The sequence below is a fragment of the Lethenteron reissneri genome, unplaced genomic scaffold (genome assembly GCF_015708825.2).
Source record: "Lethenteron reissneri isolate LAM-NWPU_2019-01 unplaced genomic scaffold, ASM1570882v1 scaffold_1411, whole genome shotgun sequence".
NCBI classification, from domain to species: domain Eukaryota; kingdom Metazoa; phylum Chordata; class Hyperoartia; order Petromyzontiformes; family Petromyzontidae; genus Lethenteron; species Lethenteron reissneri.
In genome coordinates, this window is record NW_026891126.1 from 3484 (window position 1) to 27372 (window position 23889).

The 23889-nt window shown below is 56.3% G+C and overlaps 1 protein-coding gene and 1 long non-coding RNA gene across 2 annotated transcripts; one reads left to right on the top strand and one right to left on the bottom strand.

The window, feature by feature from the left end:
* The first annotated feature begins 206 nt into the window (after positions 1-206).
* Positions 207-5466, top strand: LOC133362254 (RNA-binding protein 47-like). Its single transcript, XM_061581177.1, has 3 exons — positions 207-859; positions 3297-4122; positions 4492-5466. Exons 2-3 carry the CDS (start codon positions 3451-3453, stop codon positions 5131-5133), a joined length of 1314 nt encoding a protein of 437 aa, XP_061437161.1. The 5' UTR covers positions 207-859; positions 3297-3450; the 3' UTR covers positions 5134-5466.
* Positions 5467-9563: 4097 nt separating this feature from the next.
* Positions 9564-13393, bottom strand: LOC133362253 (uncharacterized). The gene is made up of 3 exons (XR_009757481.1): positions 13042-13393; positions 12761-12827; positions 9564-10657 (listed from the first exon to the last, which is right to left on the bottom strand). It is a non-coding gene; the product is annotated as an uncharacterized LOC133362253 (long non-coding RNA).
* Between the last annotated feature and the right edge of the window lie 10496 nt (positions 13394-23889).

The window sequence follows — 23889 nt, forward strand, 5'->3', positions numbered from 1 at the left end:
GCTCTAGCTTGGTAAACAACAACAACAACCACAACAACCACAACCACAACAACAACCGCAATGAAAATTTCTCACCTCGGATTGCAGTTCACGCGCGGACCTCCAGCTTCCTGTTAGCTCGTGACGTCACGCGGCAGCAGATGACATGACGTCACGCGGCAGCAGATGACATGACGTCACGCGGCAGCAGATGACATGACGTCACTTTCTGGGGTACAAGACTCTCCCCTCCCACAATGAGAGGCTACCCTAACTGAATAAATTAATAAATTATGTTGATGTTTGCGATCATCAACATTATCAATAAACATCATTTACACCATCATATACAACAACATCATCAGCATCAACAACATCATCAGCATCAGCAACATCATTAATAACATCATCTACACCATCATCAGCAACATCATCACCACCCCTAGCATCAGCAGCAATATCATCAACATCATCAGAAGCAGCATCAACAACATCATCAGCATCAACAACATTATCAGCAACATCAACAACAACATAATCAGCAATCAGCATCAACAACATCATCAGCAGCATCAACAACAACATCAGCATCAACATCATCATCAGCATCAACAACAACATCAGCATCAACAACAACATCAGCAACAACAACAACAGCAACATCAACAACAACATCAACAACATCAACAACAACATCATCAACAACATCAACATCAACAACATCATCAGCATCAACAACAACATCAGCAACATCGTCACCATCTAGAACAGAGGGGAGGGAAGACTGCGGCCTAGTCGGCCTCGGGCCATCCCGAGTTTTCCTAGCGGACCCGCCGCGCCCGGAGCGCCTCCCCCGGCAGGAGTCGGGATCGAATAACGGGTCCGCCGGGCGTGGTGAACACACATACACACAGTGTACACACACACACACAGTGCACACAGTGCACACAGTGTACACACACACAGTGTACACACACACAGTGTACACACACACACACAGTGCACACACACAGTGCACACAGTGTACACACACACATAGTGCACACACACAGTGTACACACACACACACAGTGTACACACAGTGTACACACAGTGTACACACACACAGTGTACACACACACAGTCTACACACACAGTGCACACACACAGTACACACAGTGCACACAGTGCACACACACAGTGTACACACACACATAGTGCACACACACACAGTGTACACACACACACACAGTGCACACACACAGTGCACACAGTGTACACACACACATAGTGCACACACACACAGTGCACACACACAGTGTACACACACACACACAGTGCACACACACAGTGTACACACACAGAGTGTACACACACACACACAGTGTACACACACACACAAAGTGTACACACACACATTGTACACACACACAGTGTACACACACACAGACAAACACACACAGACACACAGTGTGTACACACACAGTGTACACACAAACACACAGTGTACACACACACAGACACACACACAGAGTGTACACACACACAGTGCACACACAGACACACATACACAGTGTACTCACACACACACAGTGTACACACACACAGTGTACTCACAGACACACAGTGTACACACACACAGTGTACACACACACAGTGGACACACACACACAGACACACACAGTGTGTGTACACACACAGTGTGTACACACACAGTGTACACACACAGTGTACACACACAGTGTACACACACACACAGTGTACACACACACACAGTGTACACACACAGAGTGTACACACACACACAGTGCACACACAGACACATACACAGTGTACACACAGACACACAGTGTACAGACACACATACACAGTGTACACACAGATACACAGTGTACACACAGACACACAGTGGACACACACACACAGACACACACAGTGTACACACACAGTGTACACACACACACAGTGTACACACAGTGTACACACACAGTACACACACACACTGTATACACACACACACACAGACACACACACAGACACACACAGTGTGTACACACACACAGTGTACACACAGACACACAGTGTACACACACACAGACACACACACAGAGTGTACACACACAAACACAGTGCACACACAGACACACATACACAGTGTACACACAGACACACAGTGTACACACACACAGACACACACACACAGACACACACAGTGTACAAACAGACACACACAGTGTACACACACACAGACACACACAGTGTACACACACACAGACACACAGACACACAGTGTACACACAGACACTCCAACACACAACCGGTTAGTGCTGCTCCAGTGACAGATTGGCACGGTATGTCACGTGATAAACCTTGCGAATCGGCTGTCGGCTGATGGCCGGTTTAACGACACGCATACATTCAAACTTTATTTGGAGTTGGAGTTTGTGTCTCTCTCTCATCATCACGGTGGCTAGGAGATGTTAACTACCTCGCCTGGTATGCAGGAGGTCGTGGGTTTGATCCCGATACTGAAGATTCTTGCTGTATATTTGGAGTTTGTGTGTCTCTCTCTCATCATCACGGTGGCTAGGAGATGTTAACTCCCTCGCCTGGTATACAGGAGGTCATGGGTTTGATCTCGATCCTGAAGATTCTTGCTGTATATTTGGAGTTTGTGTGTCTCTCTCATCATCATCACGGTGGCTAGGAGATGTTAACTACCTCGCCTGGTATGCAGGAGGTCGTGGGTTCGATCCCGGCCCTGGCGACGCCAACTGCTGTATATTTGGAGTCTGCGTGTCTCTCTCTCTCTCTCATCATCATCAGTGAGTGGGTGAGGTGAGTGGGTGGGTGAGTGTGTGAGGTGAGTGTGTGAGCGAGTGTGTGAGCGAGTGGGTGTGCGGGCGAGTGTGTGAGGTGAGTGTGTGAGGTGAGTGTGTGAGGTGAGTGTGTGAGCGAGTGGGTGTGCGGGTGAGTGTGTGAGGTGAGTGTGTGAGAGAGTGTGTGAGCGAGTGGGTGTGCGGGTGAGTGTGCGGGTGAGTGTGTGAGGTGAGTGTGTGAGCGAGTGGGTGTGCGGGTGAGTGGGTGGGTGAGTGTGTGAGCGACTGGGTGTGTGAGGTGCGTGGATGGGTCAGTGAGTGGATGAGTGAGGAGGGGTACCAGGTCGTCTACTGGGGGTGAGGGGTCATTATACAGGGCGGTTCAAAGGTCAAGACACAGTTTCTTGGGTTTCTATTTTATTGTGATTTTCCGAGTTTACAAAGGTAGCTCTGCTTGAACGCGTCTCTCTCCATCCGTCTCTCCACTCTCTCTTCCTCTCTCCACTGCTGGGCCTGTAGGCTTGGCCCGAGCGAGTTCCCGCCTTTTCACGAGTTGATTCCGCCCCCCGCCGTGGCTTTGTCGGCACGAGGCTTCTGCGCCGGTGAGTGTCAAGGGCTCCAACGGGCCCCAAACCGCTGCCCCGTCGTCACCGCCGCCGTGGACAAAGCGCCGATGCTCGACATCATGAGCTGCGTGGAGAGGGACCTTCTGGACCTCGTGTTGCGCACGGGGTACAACGTCGTGCAGGAGAACGGACAGAGGAAGCTGGGACCGCCGCCCGACTGGCAGGGCCCCCCTCCCGCCCGCGGCTGCGAGGTGTTCGTGGCGAGGATCCCGCGCGACCTGTACGAGGACGAGCTGGTGCCCGTGCTGGAGGCGGTGGGGCGGCTGTACCAGCTGCGCCTCATGACGACGTACCGCGGAAAGAACCGCGGCTACGCGTTCGCCACCTTCGCGACGCGCTCGCAAGCCGCGGACGCCGTCAGGAGACTCCACGAGTCGGAGATCCGCCCGGGGCGACGGATCGCGGTCCGCGTGAGCGTCGACAATCGCCGCCTCTTCATCGCGGGGCTGCCGAAGGTCAAGACGCGGGCCGAGGTGATGGCGGCGATGAGCGACGCCACGGAGGGCGTCGTGGGCGTCAAGATGCGCTTCTGTCGCCACGACAGGAGCCTCAGCCGAGGCTACGCGCTCGTCGAATACGAGAGCCACCGCGCGGCCTGCGTGGCCCGCAGGGTGCTGCTGCCGTACTCCTTCCGGCTGTGGGGCCGGGACATCAACATGGACTGGGCCATCCCGCAGCGAGAGCCGGGGGCGGCGGCCGCTGCTGCTGCCGCGGCGGTGGCAACGGAAGACAACGAGGAGGGGGGGGAGGAGGAGGCGGCAACTGAAGACGAGGAGGAAGAGGTGGTGGAGGAGGAGGAGGTGGAAGAGGTGGTGGAGCGGGAGGAGGAGGCAACGGAAGACGAGGAGGAGGGGGGGGAGGAGGAGGTGGAGGAGGAGGATGTGGAGGAGGAGGAGGCAACGGAAGACGAGGAGGAGGAGGAGGCGGGGGCAACTGAAGATGAGGAGGAAGAGGTGGTGGAGGAGGAGGAGGTGGAAGAGGTGGTGGAGGAGGAGGAGGTGGGGGAGGAGGGGGAGGAGGAGGAGGGGGAGGAGGAGGCAACGGAAGACGAGGAGGAGGGGGAGGAGGCGGGGGCAACTGAAGATGAGGAGGAAGAGGTGGTGGAGGAGGAGGAGGATGAGGTGGTAGAGGAGGAGGAGGAGGAGGTGGTGGAGGAGGAGGTGGAGGAGGCAATTGAAGACGAGGAGGAGGAGGTGGCGGCGGTCCCAGGCCTCCCGCAGCCGGAGTGCGCCGTCTGCGGCAAGGTCCCGCACAGCCTGTTTGTGGGCTGGGCGGCGCGCACGCAGCTCTGGCGGGCACCCCGCCACTCGCGGCCCACGCCCGTCGGTCTGGACGAACTGCCGGAGGCGGCCGTCTTGTCGTGGGAGACGCGTCTGCAGGCGCTGCTACGGAGCGCCGGCGTGGGCCACGCGACCTTCGAACTGCACGCTCACTCGGAGCCCGGCAGGCCCATGGGCCTCCTGTACAAGGTCTCCGTTCCCGGGATGATGCGGGAAGGCAGCGGCTTCTTCCCCGCGGTGCTGAGCTCCAGCGTGGAGGGAGCGCGCGAAGTTGCCAGCGAGCTCCTCCACGAAATCCTCGGCGACGCGAACCCGAGGGCTGGCCCGGCCCCCGTCGCGACGGCGCCTCCCGGCCGCCCCGTCCGGAACCTCTCGGCGTATCCCGGCGACTTCCCCGTGCCCCGGCAGCCGGTCGCCGCGCGCCTGCCGACAAGCGGCACGCACCCGTAGTGCCGCGTGGCCGTCGTGGCGGCGTTCGTCAGACCGCGGACGGTGTCCTACCGCTTGAAGCTCACATCCGTTCTGCCGTGTTCACCGTCAAACTGCAAGTTGCCCGGCCGCTCACTCGACATGGTCACGTTGCCGCATGCCAGAGCTCGCAATCGGGTACCCGTACACGTTCCCTACCCGATACCCGGCTACCCGTACCCGGCCGGGTACGGGTAGGGTACAGGTATCGGGTACCCGATTGCGACCTCTGGGATGAAGCCACGTTGCAGGCGCGGGTGGGTTGATTCTAGGAACTTGAATTGTGAGAAGAGACAAGACGTTGGCAAATGAGTGACACACGGTGACTCACCAGTGACTCACGGCTTACCCGTACCCGGCCGGGTACGGGTAGCCGGGTATTGGGTAGGGTACGGGTATCGGGTAACCGGGTATCGGGTAGGGTACGGGTAGCCGGGTATCGGGTAGGGTACGGGTATCGGGTAGGGTACGGGTAGCCGGGTATCGGGTAGGGTACGGGTATCGGGTAGGGTACGGGTATCGGGTAGGGTACGGGTAGCCGGGTATCGGGTAGGGTACGGGTATCGGGTAGGGTACGGGTACCGGGTACCCGGTTGCGACCTCTGCCGCTCGCTCTCCACTCAGCCGTCCGCCCCTTTCCTGTTTCCCTCGTTGGGCGGGACCAGCCCTGACTTCACGTTGTGCCTCATTTGACTCGTCACCCCGTGGCCCCGCACACGTCCTCGTCACACCAGGTGTCACCCTGTCATTACACTCTAATGACGACCGACAACTGAATCCGTAAAGACAAAATGATTTCAGGTGTTTGACGCGTCAACGCCATTTTGTTTTGAAAATGTCGGGGAGAAAAAAGTATTTTGTTCACGTCGCATTCTGATGTCAAAACATTTGATTCTTATCAAATTGAAAACTCTTCAGCGTAGCGACTTTGTTACACACGGAGAGGTCCGTGCACCGCCTCGTTTGCACAGCCTCTATCCCTGTGCCACGTGTAGTTCGTGCACACACAGCTGTTAAGAGTTTGATGTTTTGTTGATTCACAATTTACGTGTGTTTTCCTGTAATGGTTTTTTGTTAATGTTTTAGTGGAAATAAAGTCGTGAAAAGTCTCTTCCTCTCTCTCTCCCCACTCTCTCGGCCGAGTGTCGCATGCTTGGGACCTTTCTTTCCCTCCTCTGCGGATTTAATTTGATGTGCTGATTTACACCCAGCATATTTCAGACTTCCCTGTTTTGTCACGGCATGTTCCTGATCGTTACCAACGTTCCAATGGCCAGGAACTTCAGAGTAACCTATTACCTTTTCATGCAGCATCATCATATAATTTTCCTGGATCATCGCCTTTGTAGCTTTGATCAATTGCCAATGGTTTACCGGTTCGTGTTTGTATTTACTTGTGCCGCCCTCTTTCCCCGTGGGACCACGTGGCGTGAAGTTGTGTCGCACATGAACAGAGTCGGTGCACATCACGAGTTTCCGTACTCGACTGTCACAGAGACACACAGAGACATAGACACACACAGAGAGACACACACAGACACACATACAGAGACACACACACAGAGACATAGACACACACAGAGAGACACACACACACAGACATAGACACACAGAGAGACACACACAGACACACAGACACACACGCAGAGACACACAGAGACACACATGCAGAGACACAGACACACACACAGAGACACAGACACACACACAGAGGCATAGACACACACACAGAGACAGACACACACGCAGAGACACACAGACACACACATATGCAGAGACACAGACACACACACAGAGACACACACAGAGACACACAGTGACACACAGTTACACACAGACACACACACAGAGACATAGACACACACAGAGAGACACACACACAGAGACATGGACACACAGAGACACACGCAGAGACACACAGACACACAGATACATAGACACACACACAGAGACACACACACAGAGAGACACACACAGACACACACGCAGAGACACACAGAGACACATGCAGAGACACACACACAGAGACATAGACACACACACAGACACACACAGAGACACACACAGACACACACAGAGACACAGACACACACAGAGACACAGACACACACACAGACACACACATGCAGAGACACAGACACACACACAGAGACACACACAGAGACATGGACACACACGCAGACATGCAGAGACACACATGCAGAGACACAGACACACACACAGAGACACACACAGAGACATGGACACACACGCAGAGACACACAGAGACATGCACGCAGAGACACAAAGACACGCAGAGACATAGACACACAGACACACCGTTACAGACACGCACAGAGACCGGCAGTTGCTGCTGCTGCTGTTGCTGCTGCTGCTGTTGCCGCTGCTGTTGCTGCTGCAGTTGCTGCTGTTGCTACTGCTGCCGCTGTTGCTGCAGCTGCTGCAGCTGCTGCTGTTGCTGCTGCTGCTGCTACTACTGCTGCTGCTGTTGCTGCTGCTACTGCTGTTACTGCTGCTGCTGCTACTGCTGCTGTTGCTGCAGCTGCTGCATAGAGTTTGTGTCTCTCTGTCTCTCTGTTGTCGAGTGGATTTTCTTTCCGGGCCCTCTGGTTTTCCCCTCCACATTTGAGAGCCGTGAGTTGCTAGAGTCTTTGCCAACTGCTATAAAGGTTCACGTGATGATGATGATGAACCTCATTGGTAGAACTATAATCGGTAATGGCCAGGTCAGGGCCTTCTAAAAGAGAGCTTACACACACACACACAGCATCTCAATGAGGCCCTTGCCCGCTAAAAATAAAACGCGGTTTAGTTTCTAGTTCAAGTCTCGTGCACAACAACAACAGCATCATCACGATGCGCCCACCTGCTCAGAGCAGTTCCAGCCCAGGTAAGTGAACTTGCCACTTTTATTACCATCACCAGCACCACCACCAGCACCACAATGTCTCCCCCAGCAAACAACAAAACAGCTGGGCAGGCAGCGTCACTCACTCACGGGGCAGGCAGCCAGGCAGCGAGAGACGAGGCCACGTCTCCAACGCTGGGACACGTGGCGACGACAAACAGAACCGCGATGGGCAAAGCGACCCCCCCCCCCCCCCCCCGAGTCGAACGGACGACGCTTTTCTGTCGATTCTCTCGGATAGTTCTGGAAAATATGTCATGGACCTGCCCTCAACAACGCACGCTCACACTCACCACCACCCTCACCACCACCCACCCTCACCACCCTCACCACCACCACCCTCACCACCACCCACCCACCACCACCCACCACCCTCACCACCACCCTCACCACCACCACCCACCACCACCCACCCACCACCACCCACCCACCACCACCCTCACCACTCTGTGTGGTGAGTCTGTGGGTCTCTGTGTGATGGGTCTCTGTGTGGTGAGTCTGTGGGTCTCTGTGTGGTGAGTCTGTGGGTCTCTGTGTGGTAAGTCTGTGGGTCTCTGTGTGGTGAGTCTGTGGGTCTCTGTGTGGTGAGTCTGTGGGTCTCTGTGTGGTGAGTCTATGGGTCTCTGTGTGGTGAGTCTATGGGTCTCTGTGTGGTGAGTCTGTGGGTCTCTGTGTGGTGAGTCTGTGGGTCTCTGTGATGAGTCTGTGGGTCTCTGTGTGGTGAGTCTATGGGTCTCTGTGTGGTGAGTCTATGGGTCTCTGTGTGGTGAGTCTATGGGTCTCTGTGTGGTGAGTCTGTGGGTCTCTGTGATGAGTCTGTGGGTCTCTGTGATGAGTCTGTGGGTCTCTGTGTGGTGAGTCTGTGGGTCTCTGTGTGGTGAGTCTGTGGGTCTCTGTGTGGTGAGTCTGTGGGTCTCTGTATGGTGAGTCTGTGGGACTCTGCTGTGTGAGTCTGTGGGTCTCTGTGTGGTGAGTCTGTGGGTCTCTGTGTGGTGAGTCTGTGGGTCTCTGTGTGGTGAGTCTGTGGGTCTCTGAGTGGTGAGTCTGTGGGTCTCTGAGTGGTGAGTCTGTGGGTCTCTGAGTGGTGAGTCTATGGGTCTCTGTGTGGTGAGTCTATGGGTCTGTGTGTAGTGAGTCTGTGGGTCTCTGTGTGGTGAGTCTGTGGGTCTCTGTGTGGTGACTCTGTGGGTCTCTGTGTGGTGAGTCTGTGGGTCTCTGAGTGGTGAGTCTGTGGGTCTCTGTGTGGTGAGTCTGTGGGTCTCTGTGTGGTGAGTCTGTGGGTCTCTGTGTGGTGAGTCTGTGGGTCTCTGTGTGGTGAGTCTGTGGGTCTCTGAGTGGTGAGTCTGTGGGTCTCTGAGTGGTGAGTCTGTGGGTCTCTGAGTGGTGAGTCTGTGGGTCTCTGAGTGGTGAGTCTATGGGTCTCTGTGTGGTGAGTCTATGGGTCTGTGTGTAGTGAGTCTGTGGGTCTCTGTGTGGTGAGTCTGTGGGTCTCTGTGTGGTGACTCTGTGGGTCTCTGTGTGGTGAGTCTGTGGGTCTCTGAGTGGTGAGTCTGTGGGTCTCTGAGTGGTGAGTCTGTGGGTCTCTGTGTGGTGAGTCTGTGGGTCTCTGTGTGGTGAGTCTGTGGGTCTCTGAGTGGTGAGTCTGTGGGTCTCTGAGTGGTGAGTCTATGGGTCTCTGTGTGGTGAGTCTGTGGGTCTCTGTGTGGTGAGTCTGTGGGTCTCTGTGTGGTGAGTCTACGGGTCTCTGAGTGGTGAGTCTGTGGGTCTCTGTGTGAGTGAGTCTATAGGTCTGTGTGAGTGAGTCTATGGGTCTCTGTGTGAGTGAGTCTATGGGTCTCTGTGTGAGTGAGTCTATGGGTCTCTGTGTGAGTGAGTCTATGGGTCTCTGTGTGAGTGAGTCTATGGGTCTCTGTGTGATGAGTCTGTGGGTCTCTGTGTGGTGGGTCTATGGGTCTCTGTGTGGTGAGTCTATGGGTCTCTGTGTGTGAGTCTAAGGGTCTCTGTGTGGTGAGTCTACGGGTCTCTGAGTGGTGAGTCTGTGGGTCGCTGTGTGGTGAGTCTGTGGGTCTCTGTGTGGTGAGTCTGTGGATCTCTGTGTGGGTCTCTGTGTGATAAGTCTGTGGTTCTCTGTGTGGTGAGTCTGTGGGTCTCTGTGTGGTGAGTCTATGGGTGTCTGTGTGGTGAGTCTGTGGGTCCTCTGTGTGGCTCTCTGTGTGATGAGTCTGTGGGTCTATTTGTGGTGAGTCTATGGGTGTCTGTGTGGTGAGTCTGTGGGTCTCTGTGCGAGTCTTTGGGTCTCTGTGTGGTGAGTCTGTGGGTCTCTGTGTGGCGAGTCTTTGGGTCTCTGTGTGAGTACCGGACATCACACAACTAAAAGCTTCAATATAAAGTCGGGGTGAGGGGGGTGGGTGAGAAATAACTTTTCACCATCAATATAACAACAGCAACAAGGACGGTACTACTACAGTGGCCGCCTTGCCCACAAACACACAAACTTCCGACTCCGACTCTTGACACCTCATCCTCCACCTCTTCTCCTCTTACACCTCCGTCTCCGCGTGCCGCTCCGTCATCCGCGCCGTGGCGGCCTCCTCGTCGCTGGAGGGAGCGGAGAAAGTAGGCGAGGGTGATGCGCACGTACCGGGCAGCGCGTGAGAGTGCACGGACAGTGGAACTTATTCGCGCCCGTTTCGTAGACTAAACATTTCTAATTCGGAAGACGTCGCGCGACCACCGAATAAACATCGGCGGGCGTCGTCAAGGGTGGGGATCGAACCCACGACCTCCTGCGTGCCAGGCGAGGTGGTCAACATCTCTCAGTGTCTGGGATTGAACCCACGACCTCCTGCGTGCCAGGCGAGGTGGTCAACATCTCTCAGTGTCTGGGATCGAACCCACGACCTCCTGCGTGCCAGGCGAGGTGGTCAACATCTCTCAGTGTCTGGCATCGAACCCACGACCTCCTGCGTGCCAGGCGAGGTGGTCAACATCTCTCAGTGTCTGGCATTGAACCCACGACCTCCTGCGTGCCAGGCGAGGTGGTCAACATCTCTCAGTGTCTGGGATTGAACCCACGACCTCCTGCGTACCAGGCGAGGTGGTCAACATCTCTCAGTGTCTGGGATTGAACCCACGACCTCCTGCGTGCCAGGCGAGGTGGTCAACATCTCTCAGTGTCTGGGATTGAACCCACGACCTCCTGCGTACCAGGCGAGGTAGTCAACATCTCTCAGTGTCTGGGATTGAACCCACGACCTCCTGCGTACCAGGCGAGCTGGTCAACATCTCTCAGTGTCTGGGATTAAACCCACGACCTCCTGCGTGCCAGGCGAGGTGGTCAACATCTCCCAGTGTCTGGGATTGAACCCACGACCTCCTGCGTGCCAGGCGAGGTAGTCAACATCTCTCAGTGTCTGGGATTGAACCCACGACCTCCTGCGTGCCAGGCGAGGTGGTCAACATCTCTCAGTGTCTGGGATTGAACCCACGACCTCCTGCGTTCCAGGCGAGGTGGTCAACATCTCTCAGTGTCTGGGATTGAACCCACGACCTCCTGCGTTCCAGGCGAGGTAGTCAACATCTCTCAGTGTCTGGGATTGAACCCACGACCTCCTCCGTGCCAGGCGAGGTGGTCAACATCTCTCAGTGTCTGAGATTGAACCCACGACCTCCTGCGTGCCAGGCGAGGTGGTCAACATCTCTCAGTGTCTGGGATTGAACCCACGACCTCCTGCGTACCAGGCGAGGTGGTCAACATCTCTCAGTGTCTGAGATTGAACCCACGACCTCCTCCGTGCCAGGCGAGGTGGTCAACATCTCTCAGTGTCTGGGATTGAACCCACGACCTCCTGCGTACCAGGCGAGGTGGTCAACATCTCTCAGTGTCTGGGATTGAACCCACGACCTCCTGCGTACCAGGCGAGGTAGTCAACATCTCTCAGTGTCTGGGATTGAACCCACGACCTCCTGCGTACCAGGCGAGGTAGTCAACATCTCTCAGTGTCTGGGATTGAACCCACGACCTCCTGTGTACCAGGCGAGGTGGTCAACATCTCTCAGTGTCTGGGATTGAACCCACGACCTCCTGCGTGCCAGGCGAGGTGGTCAACATCTCTCAGTTTCTGGGATTGAACCCACGACCTCCTGCGTACCAGGCGAGGTGGTCAAGAACTCTCTGTCTGGGATGGTGGTGGCGGCGGTGGTGGCGGTGATGGTGGCGGTGATGGTGGTGGTGGTGACGGTGACGGTGGTGGTGGCAGTGGTGGTGGCGGTGGTGATGATGATGGTGGTGGTGGTGATGGTGGTGGCGGTGGTGGTGACGGTGGTGGTGGTGGCGGTGGTGCTGGTGGCGATGGTGATGGTGGTGGTGATGATGATGATGGTGGTGGTGGCGGTGGTGGTAGTGATGGCGGTGGTGGTGGTGATGGTGGTGGTGACGGTGGTGGTGATGATGATGGTGGTGGTGGTGGCGGTGGTGGTAGTGATGGCGGTGGTGGTGCTGGTGGCGATGGTGATGGTGGTGGTGATGATGATGGTGGTGGTGGTGGCGGTGGTGATGATGATGGTGGTGGTGGCGGTGGCGGTGACGGTGGTGGCGGTGGTGGTGGCGGTGGTGGTGACGGTGGTGACGGTGGTGGTGATGGTGGTGGTGGTGACGGTGGTGACGGTGGTGGTGTTGGTGGTGTTAGTGTTGGTGGCTACCTGCACTCGGCAGAGACGGCATCTCTCTCGGGCACCAGGCTCGGGGAGCTCCCTCCTTGCTCGTCCGCTGGGGAACGAGAACATCGCGCAGACTGCGGAGAGCAAACTCCAAATACACACCAGCAGCAGCAGGCGTCGTCAGGGTCGTGATCGAACCCACGACCTCCTGTGTACCAGGCGAGGCAGTCAACATCTCCGTAGCCACCACAACACTCACCGTCATCATCTCATAGCCACCACAACGCTCACCGGCAACATCTCATAGCCACCACAACGCTCACCGCCACGTTTGCCGGCGCTCCGTGTGCCCCACGCGGTGCACACCACGAAGGGGAGGATCGCCAGCACCGCTATGGCCGCCATGAAGCTGATGGAGGCGCTGCCGCCACCGGCGGGGAGCGTCGCCTCGTCTCCCGTAGACACCGCGGTGGTGGTGGTGGTGGTGGCGGCAGCGGTGGTGGTGGTGGCGGTGGTGGCTACGGGATTGGGGACACACGCGGGGAGATATGGTGAGACGCGGGGAAACAGAGAGACACAGTGAGACAGATACAAACAGAGAGACAGAGAGAGACAGGGAGACACAGACAGAGAGACACAGTGAGACAGACACAGACAGAGAAACAGAGAGAGAAACAGAGAGACACAGACAGAGAGACACAGTGAGACAGATACAGACAGAGAGACAGGGAGAAACAGACAGAGAGACACAGTGAGACAGATACAGAGAGAGACAGGGAGACACAGACAGAGAGACACAGTGAGACAGATACAGACAGAGAGACAGAGAGAGACAGAGATACACAGACAGAGAGACAGAGAGAGACAGACACAGACAGAGAAACAGAGAGAGAAACAGAGAGACACAGACAGAGAGACACAGTGAGACAGAGAGAGACAGGGAGACACAGACAGAGAGACACAGTGAGACAGATACAGACAGAGAGACAGGGAGACACAGACAGAGAGACACAGTGAGACAGATACAGACAGAGAGACAGAGAGAGACAGGGAGACACAGACAGAGAGACACAGTGAGACAGATACAGACAGAGAGACAGGGAGACACAAACAGACACAGTGAGACAGATACAGACAGAGAGACAGGGAGACACAGACAGAGAGACACAGTGAGACAGATACAGACAGAGAAACAGAGAGAGAAACAGAGAGACACAGACAGAGTGGGATGCTGAGCAGTGTTGTTGTATGAGGTTAGTGATGAGGTTTTGGTCTTCATCACTTTTCTGTCTGTCTTGTGTGCGTCTCTGTGTGTCTGTGTTTGTCTGTGTGTGGCAGTGTCTGTCCGTGTGTGTCTGTGTGTGTCTGTGGCTGTCTGTTTGTCTGTGTGTGTGGCCTGGCACAAGCGTCGTGGTGATGTCACCACCACTTAGTGGCAAATGGTGGTTGTTGTTGTCTGTGTGTGGCTGTGTGTGTCTGTCTGTGTCTGTGTGTCTGTCTGTGTGTGGCTGTGTATGTACCGTTCTGGCCTTCATAGGTGCTCGCTAACAGCACTTGCCACTACAGTCTGTTAAGGCTATACGGGGGATCTTTATCTGTCTGTGTCTGTCTGTGTGTGTCTGTCTATGTGTGTCTATTCAACATCGCTTTGCCAGGCACACTGAGGACAGGCTTGCGGAGCTCCAATGTGGTTTAAGAAAAGGGTGGTCCTGCACAGATGCCATATTTTCTGTCCGTCTGCTACAGCAGAGGTGTAGGGAATTCCAACAAGACCTACATCTCTGCTTTATTGACCTGGTCAAGGCCTATGATACCATCAGTAGGACTGGGCTCTGGGTCACTGTTCGTGCTTTTGCAGTCCCTGACCCTCTGCTCACGATTATTAAGGACCTTCGTGATGGTGAGCGGGCCCGGGTAAAACTACGTGGCTGGGAGTCAGAGCCATTCCCTTTTTACCTTGGGGTGCAACAGGGATGTCCTCTAGCTCCCACATTATTGAACATCTATTTTGACCACGGAGTTCGTGAAGCCTTCGATGGCTGTACCAGAGGAATTTCCATCTGGTACAGATACAATGGGAGGCTGATCGATGCCCAGGTGCGGTCAAGGGATGGCTCCCTATTGCTCAACCACGTTACGTATGCCGATGATCTGATAATTGCTGCTCACTCAGAAAGAGGAGTTGGAGGCGCTGCTGCTGAACCTGGAGCTTGCCACTAAGAGGTGGGGCCTTACCATCAGACCCACCAAAACTAAGCACCTGCCTGGGTATTTTGTATCATCGGACACTCCACCCCCACAACTCCCAATCGGTGATGGGGCAGTTGTGGAGAGAGTGGAGAATTTCCCATACCTGGACAGTGTGATCATGGCCGGCTCCGGTTTAACAGCAGAGGTCTCACTCCGAATCAGTCAAGCGGCAATATATTTTCATCGGTTGCGTAACGCTGTGTGGAAGCTACCTGGTCTGTCGCTCCGCACAAAGCTTCAGGTCTTCTCGGCCACAATCATTCCCTCCCTTCTCTACGCTTGCGAAAAGTGGACCCCCCTAATGGAACATATTCGCCGATTAAAAAGATTAAGGCTGGCCTGCCTACGATCCATCCTGGGTTTAAACAGGCTGGATTGTGTGAGGAGCTCACAAATCCCAGAAAGATTTGGACAAAGTCCCATCGGTGAGCTCCTCCGGCAGGCAAGGCTGCGTTGGCTGGGTCATGTAGCCCGCAAGCCCAGCCACCGCATGCCTAAACAGCTTTTGTTCGGCCGGACAGAGGGGGCTAAATGGGTGCGGCACTCATCCACCTACCCACTCAACCACTAACGCACCCACTCGCTCAACCACTCACCCAATCACTCACTCACCCACCCACTCACCCACCCACTCACCCACTCACTCACCCATTCACCCACCCACTTACTCACTCACCCACCCACTCACACACTCACCCACTCACTCACACACCTACCCACTCAACCACTAACGCACCCACTCGCTCAACCACTTACCCACCCACTCAGTCAACTACTCACCCAATCACTCACTCACCCACCCACTCACACACTCACCCACTCACTCACACACCCACTCACCCACTCACTCAAACACTCACCCACACACCCACTCACTCACACACTCACTCACCCACCCACTCACCCACTCACTCTCTCACCCACCCACTCACCCACCCACCCACTCACCCACCCACTCACCCACCCACTCACCCACTCACCCACTCACTCACCCACCCACTCACTCACCCACCCTACCCACTCACCCACCTACTCACCCACCCACTCATCCACTCACCCACCCACTCACTCACCCACCCACCCACTAGTCACTCACTCACTCACCCACCCACCCACTCACTCACTCACTCACCCACCCACCCACCCACCCACTCACCCACCCACTCACCCACCCACCCACTCACCCACTCACTCACTCACCCACCCACCCACTACTCACTCACTCACTCACCCACCCACTCACCCACCCACCCACTCACTCACCCACCCACTTACCCACCCACTCACCCACCCACCCACCCACTCACCCACTCACCCACCCACTCACCCACTCACCCACTCACTCACCCACTCACTCACCCACTCACTCACCCACTCACCCACCCACTCACCCACTCACCCACCCACCCACTCACCCACCCACTCACCCACCCACCCACTCACCCACTCACCCACCCACCCACTCACCCACCCACTCACCCACCCACTCACCCACTCACCCACTCACCCACTCACCCACCCACTCACCCACTCACCCACCCACTCACTCTCTCACCCACCCACCCACTCACCCACCCACTCACCCACCCACCCACCCACTCACTCACTCACTCACCCACCCACCCACCCACCCACTCACCCACCCACCCACCCACTCACTCTCTCACCCACCCACCCACTCACTCACCCACCCACCCACCCACCCACCCACCCACCCACCCACACACCCACCCACTCACCCACTCACCCACTCACTCACTCACCCACTCACCCACCCACTCACCCACCCACTCACCCACCCACCCACCCACCCACCCACTCACTCACCCACCCACCCACTCACCCACGGCGCTGTGTGGTGGAGGGACGGAGACACACGACAGGGGAGACCACTCCCCTGTCTTCCACCGCGGGTAGTTGACTACGACTCTCACGCGGACGCAGTACTCAGCAGCGCCTGCAGGCTGAGGCAGCGCGTGGCGGTAACGACATCCCAGAAAGCGCTCCTGGCAGGAGCAAGCAGATGGTCTCAGTGTGCTGGGTTACGTGGATGACACGTCGGTGGTCTGGCCACACGGCAAAGATACACTGAGCGCGTTTCTAAATCATCTCAACTCGCAAAACCCATCCATCCAAACACACACACATGTACATTGGCCACGTTCTGTTTACGTGACAACCCATACTAGTTGGCTGTGTCGGGTGGTCGCGGGTTTTAACGACACATCATTTATATATTTACGTGATCTAACCCAAAAACCTCTTATGGATGATATTGGTCGCGAAGCCTGCTACGTGTTAACCTGAGTATCATCATCAACAGTAGTAGCAGCAGCAGCAATAGCATCATCATCAGTAGTAGCAGCAGCAGCAGCAATAGCATCATCAGTAGTAGCAGCAGCAGCAATAGCATCATCATCAGTAGTAGCAGCATCACCACCCACCCACTCAACCACCCACTCAACCACCCACTCAACCGCCCACCCGCCCACCCACTCACTCACTCACTCACCCACCCACTCACTCACTCACCCACCCACCCACCCACCAACTCACCCACCCACCCACTCACTCACCCACCCACCCTCCCACTCACTCACTCACCCACCCATTCACTCACTCACCCACCCACCCACCCACTCACCCACCCACTCACCCACTCACCCACCCACTTACCCACTCACTCACCCACTCACCCACCCACCCACTCACTCACCCACTCACACACCCACCCACTCACCCACTTACCCACCCACCCACCCACTCACTCACTCACTCACCCACTCACTCACTCACCCACCCACCCACTCACCCACTCACTCACCCACCCACTCACCCACCCACTCACCCACCCACCCACTCACTCACTCACCCACCCACTCACCCACTCACTCACTCACCCACTCACCCATTCACTCACTCACCCACTCTCTCACCCACTCACTCACCCACTCACCCACCCACTCACCCACCCATCCACTCACTCACTCACTCACCCACCCACCCACCCACCTACCCACTCACCCACCCACCTAACCACCACCCACTCACCCACCCAACCACCACTCACCCACTCACCCACCCACCCACTCACCCACCCACTCACTCACTCACCCACTCACCCACCCACCCACCCACTCACCCACCCACCCACCCACTCACCCACCCACTCACTCACTCACCCACTCACCCACCCACCCACCCACCCACCCACTCACCCACCCACTCACTCACTCACCCACTCACCCACCCACCCACCCACCCACCCACTCACTCACCCACTCACTCACCCACCCACCCACCCACTCACCCACCCACCCACTCACCCACTCACCCACTCACTCACCCACCCACTCACCCACCCACCCACTCTCACCGTGCTAGTGACACCCCTCCTTGTGGAGACCTCGGCTTGCAGATGGTAGCGCACGTCACTCTGCGCCATCCTCCTCCTCCACACGCTGCTCATGGAGACCCGCACGGACAGCTCCCACGCCTTCCGCTCTCCCTCGCTGTCGTCGTCATCGTCGTCACCGCCATCACCGCCATCATCATCATCAGCGTCACCACCATCACCGCCATCATCATCATCACCATCACCATCACCGCCATCACCGTCACTGCCATCACCGCCATCACCGTCACCGCCATCACCGTCGGCCCCATCACCGTCGGCCCCATCACCGCCATCACTGTCACCGCCATCACCATCATCATCGTCATCAGCGTCACCGCCATCACTGTCACCGCCATCACCCTCATCGTCATCATCACCGTCACCGCCATCAGAGTCACCGCTATCACGTTCATCATCATCATCAGCATCGCCACCATCACCGCCATCATCATCATCACCATCACCATCACCGCCATCACCGTCACTGCCATCACCGCCATCACCGTCACCGCCATCACCGTCGGCCCCATCACCGTCGGCCCCATCACCGCCATCACTGTCACCGCCATCACCATCATCATCGTCATCAGCGTCACCGCCATCACTGTCACCGCCATCACCCTCATCGTCATCATCACCGTCACCGCCATCAGAGTCACCGCTATCACGTTCATCATCATCATCAGCATCGCCACCATCACCGTCACCACCATCACCCTCATCATCATCGTAGTTATCACCGTCACCGCCATCACCGTCGGCCCCATCACCGTCGCCACTATCATCCTCATCATCATCCTCATCATCATCCTCATCATCATCATCACCCTCATCATCATCATCGTAGTCATCATCGTCGTAGCCATCGTCGTCGTCATCTTCGTAGTCCTCACCCTCCTCACCACCACACTCCTCCCCCTCCTCACCACCCTCCCCCTCACCACCCCCCTCCTCCTCCAGCGTCACGTTCTTGTGCAGCATCAAGGTGACAGTCGGAGCACTCAGCACGGCTGAGACACGGGGGGGGGGGGGGGGAGAGTCACGGGTGGGGAGGGGTGAGGGAGATGACGTCATCTCACTCACCTGGTGAGATGACGTCATCTCACTCACCTGGTGAAGAGATGACGTCATCTCACTCACCTGGTGAAGAGATGACGTCATCTCACTCACCTGGTGAAGAGATGACGTCATCTCACTCACCTGGTGAAGAGATGACGTCATCTCACTCACCCCCCTAGCCTGAACAGACTGTTGGTGCCAGAGCAGCACACAGAGACACCCACACACAGACACACTCACACAGACACACACACAGACACACACAGACATACACACAGAGACACACAGACACACACAGACACACATACAGAGACACACACAGACACACACAGACATACACACAGACACACACAGACACACACACAGACACACACACGGAGACACACACACACAGACACACACACACAGACACTCACACAGACACACACACAGACATACACACAGAGACACACAGACACACACACACACAGAGACACACACAGACACACACACGGAGACACACACAGAGACACACATACAGAGACACACAGACACACAGAGACACTCACACACAGAGACAACAACAACAACCGCCATTCGCCACTAAGTGGCGGTGACGTCACCACGACGCTTGTGCCAGGCCAAGTGCACCATGAGGCTGCCACGTGAAGTGTCGAACGCCCGCTGGCAGGAGGTCACGGGGCAGACCCAGCAGGTGCCACGGGTCGACTGACCGAGATGACCGAGATGACTGGCTGATGCACCACCTGTGCCCCCTACTGTACCAACTTGCTGTGCTTTAGCCACCCGGCGCTCCGCTCGTTGTTGTGAGCGTCGCTCCTCCACCCTCCGTTGTTGTTGGAGGGCGACTGCCTCCAACTGCCCAGTAGCGTCCTTCACGAGCCTCCTCCACAGAGGCCGATCTTGACACCGCTGGTACCAGTCATCGGCAAGTCCACTCAGCTCCACGTCCTTTTGTACCACATCACCCCATCTCTTCTCTAGCCCGTGCCGCACCCGTTTAGCCCCCTCGATCCGGCCGAACTAAAGCTGTTTAGGCATGCGGTGGCTGGGCATGCAGGCTACATGACCCAGCCAACGCAGCCTTGCCTGCCGGAGGAGTTTACCAATGGGACTTTGCCCAGATCATTCAAGGATTTGTGAGCTCCTCACACAATCCAGCCTGGTTAAACCCAGGATGGATCGTAAGCAGGCCAGCCTAAATGTTTCCAACCGGCGAAGACACACACAGAGACACACACACACAGACAGACACACACAGAGACACACAGAGACAGAGACACACACAGAGAGAGAAACATAGACAATGCCACTCACTTGTCTTCAAGGGTAACACCTCAACCACGACCCAGGGTGATGATGATGGTAGTGATGGTGGTGGCGATGGTGGTGGTGGTGATGATGATGGTGGTGATGTTGGTGGCGATGAGACGGTGGATCTGACGCGAAGGTGATAGCGGTCGCCAGGATGTCGCAGCGCTGAGGAGACATCGCACCGTGTCTCTGCGGTGGCAGCGCAGACGGTCCGCCAGCGGGCTCGTCCATAGCTGCACAGACAGAGACACGGGGAGGAGGAGGTGGTGAGGAGTGGGTGAGTGAGTGAGTGGGTGAGTGGGTGGGTGAGTGGGTGGGTGGGTGAGTGGGTGGATGAGTCAGTGAGTGAGTGGGTGAGTGAGTGAGTGGGTGGGTGAGTGAGCAAGCGGGTGAGTGGTCGAGTGAGTGGGTAAGTGGGTGAGTGAGTGGGTGAGTCAGTGAGTGAGTGGGTGGGTGAGTGAGTGGGTGAGTCAGTGAGTGAGTGGGTGGGTGGGTGAGTGGGTGAGTGGGTGAGTGACAGAGTGGGTGGGTGAGTAAGTGGGTGGGTAAGTGCAGTAGTCAGTGAGTGAGTGGGTAAGTGAGTGAGTGGGTGAGTGAGTGGGTAGTTGAGTGCGTTAGTCAGTGAGTGAGTAGGTGAGTCAGTGAGTGAGTGGGTGGGTGAGTGAGTTATTCAGTGAGTGAGTGGGTGAGTGGGTGGTTGAGTGTGTTAGTCAGTGAGTGAGTGGGTGAGTAAGTGGGTGGGTGAGGGCATTAGTCAGTGAGTGAGTGGGTGAGTGAGTGAGTGGGTGAGTGAGTGAGTGGGTAGTTGAGTGCGTTAGTCAGTGAGTGAGTGGGTGAGTCAGTGAGTGAGTGGGTGGGTGAGTGAGTTAGTCAGTGAGTGAGTGGGTGAGTGAGTGGGTGGGTGAGTGCATTAGTCAGTGAGTGAGTGGGTGGGTGAGTGGGTGGTTGAGTGTGTGAGTGGGAGAGTGAGTGGGTGGGTGCATGAGTGGGTGGGTGAGTGAGAAAGTGGGTGGGTGAGTAAGTGGGTGGGTGAGTGGATGGGTGGGTGAGTGGATGGGTGGGTGAGTGAGTGGATGGATGAGTAAGTGGGTGGGTGAGCGAGTGGGTGAGTGGGTGAGTGGATGGATGGATGAGTGAGTGGATGGGTGCGTGAGTGCGTGGGTGAGCGAGTGAGTGGGTGAGCGAGTGAGTGGATGGTTGAGTGAGTGGATGTGTGAGCGAGTGGGTGAGCGAGTGGGTGGGTGAGCGAGTGAATGGATGGGTGAGTGAGTGGATGGGTGAGTGAGTGGGTGGGTGAGCGAGTGAGTGTGAAGTACCGGTGAGGACGCTTGACACCGAGGTTGAGGCACACGTATATTTATTTCACAATACGACAGTGGGCATATAACACTCGAGGGGGTATCGGCCCCCTCACCCGTATAACTCGGGATACACCCCTTGCTAACTCTGTCCTAGCCCCGAGTCCTCCACTAATGGGCTAGGGGAGGCTATCTGGCCCGACACTGGTAAGTCGGGCCCGGTACCCGGAGTTCCAGACCAGCTCTTACAAGAGCACCGGCTATGGCTTTCGGGACCACGCCACTGGCTCAGTCCTGTCCGGCCCTGAAAAGGACATCGAACTAGGGGAGTCCAGGGCTCTATCTAAGACGTCTTCAGTCTTCTTCCTTTAGCTTAAAACATAACTCTCGAGCCCTTTGAAACATCCCCTTTTATACCCAACCCCTCCCTGAGGGGTGGGGCCCCGGGGGATCATAACGTTCGAACCAGCCCCCCCCAGGGTGTCTGGCTCGGACGTCGTAGAGGGCACCTCCTCGTGCACTTACGTAGTCCCGCCCACTGTGTTTGTTTTCCATAGGCTGCCATGCATAACGGGCCCTCTCTTTAACACCCCTACAAGTGTATGGTTGAGTGAGTGGGTGGGTGAGCGAGTGAGTGGGTGGGTGAGTGGGTGGGTGAGCGAGTGAGTGGATGGTTGAGTGAGTGGGTGAGTGGGTGAGTGAGTGGATGGTTGAGTGAGTGGGTGAGTGAGTGGGTGAGTGAGTGAGTTGGTGAGCGAATGAGTGAGTGGATGGTTGAGTGAGTGGATTGGTAGGTGAGTGAGCGAGTGAGTGGGTGGGTGAGTGAGTGGGTGGGTGGGTGAGTGAGTGGGTGGGTGGGTGAGCGAGTGAGCGAGCATCTCACAGTTTGCTGTCCACCCTGTAGGCAACGTCCAGGAGCTTTGAGCTGCTGCTGGTGGCGACGTCCACTTGAGCGTCGTGGTCCCAGCGGAGTTGCGTCAGCAGGTCGCGAGACTCCACGCGGACATTCAGAGGGGGAGTCGCAGCTGGGGAGATGGGCAGTGTGCGCTAACCACTGCACCACCACTCCCCACACACACACAGTGCGCTAACCACTGCACCACCGCTCCCCACACACATACACACAGTGCGCTTACCACTGCACCACCGCTCCCCACAGTGCGCTAACCACTGCACCACCACTCCCCACACACACACAGTGCGCTAACCATTGCACCACCGCTCCCCACACACATACACACAGTGCGCTTACTACTGCACCACCACTCCCCACACACACACACAGTGTGCTAACCACTGCACCACCGCTCCCCACACACACACAGTGCGCTAACCACTGCACCACCGCTCCCCCCCCCACACACACACACAGTGTGCTAACCACTGCACCACCGCTCCCCACACACACACAGTGCGCTAACCACTTCACCACCGCTCCCCACGTCCACCACAACCTGGTACCCGATGTATCAACCACCTCTGGCTGGGCTCACCGTGTGTGCACGTGACGAGGACGGAGAGGAAGAGTAGGCCAAGTCTCGAGAAGAGTTCTTGCACCGCCATGACACCCACCTGGGACCCACGTGTTTCAGTTTCTCAAGTCACGTGGTGCAGAGAAATTCGATTCCCGGTTCGATTAACTTTACTTGCGTCGATTCTTAATGGGATAACATTAGGAATCGATTCCTGTAGCGTAGTGGATGTATAGAGTCGATTTCTATTGGGATAACATGGGAATCGATTTATAGTTTATTAAGCTAATGGAATCGATTTCCGTTGGGATCACATGGAAATAGACTATCGCGTGTGTGTGTCCATGTGTGTGTGTCACTCCAGTTGTGGAGAGAGTGGAG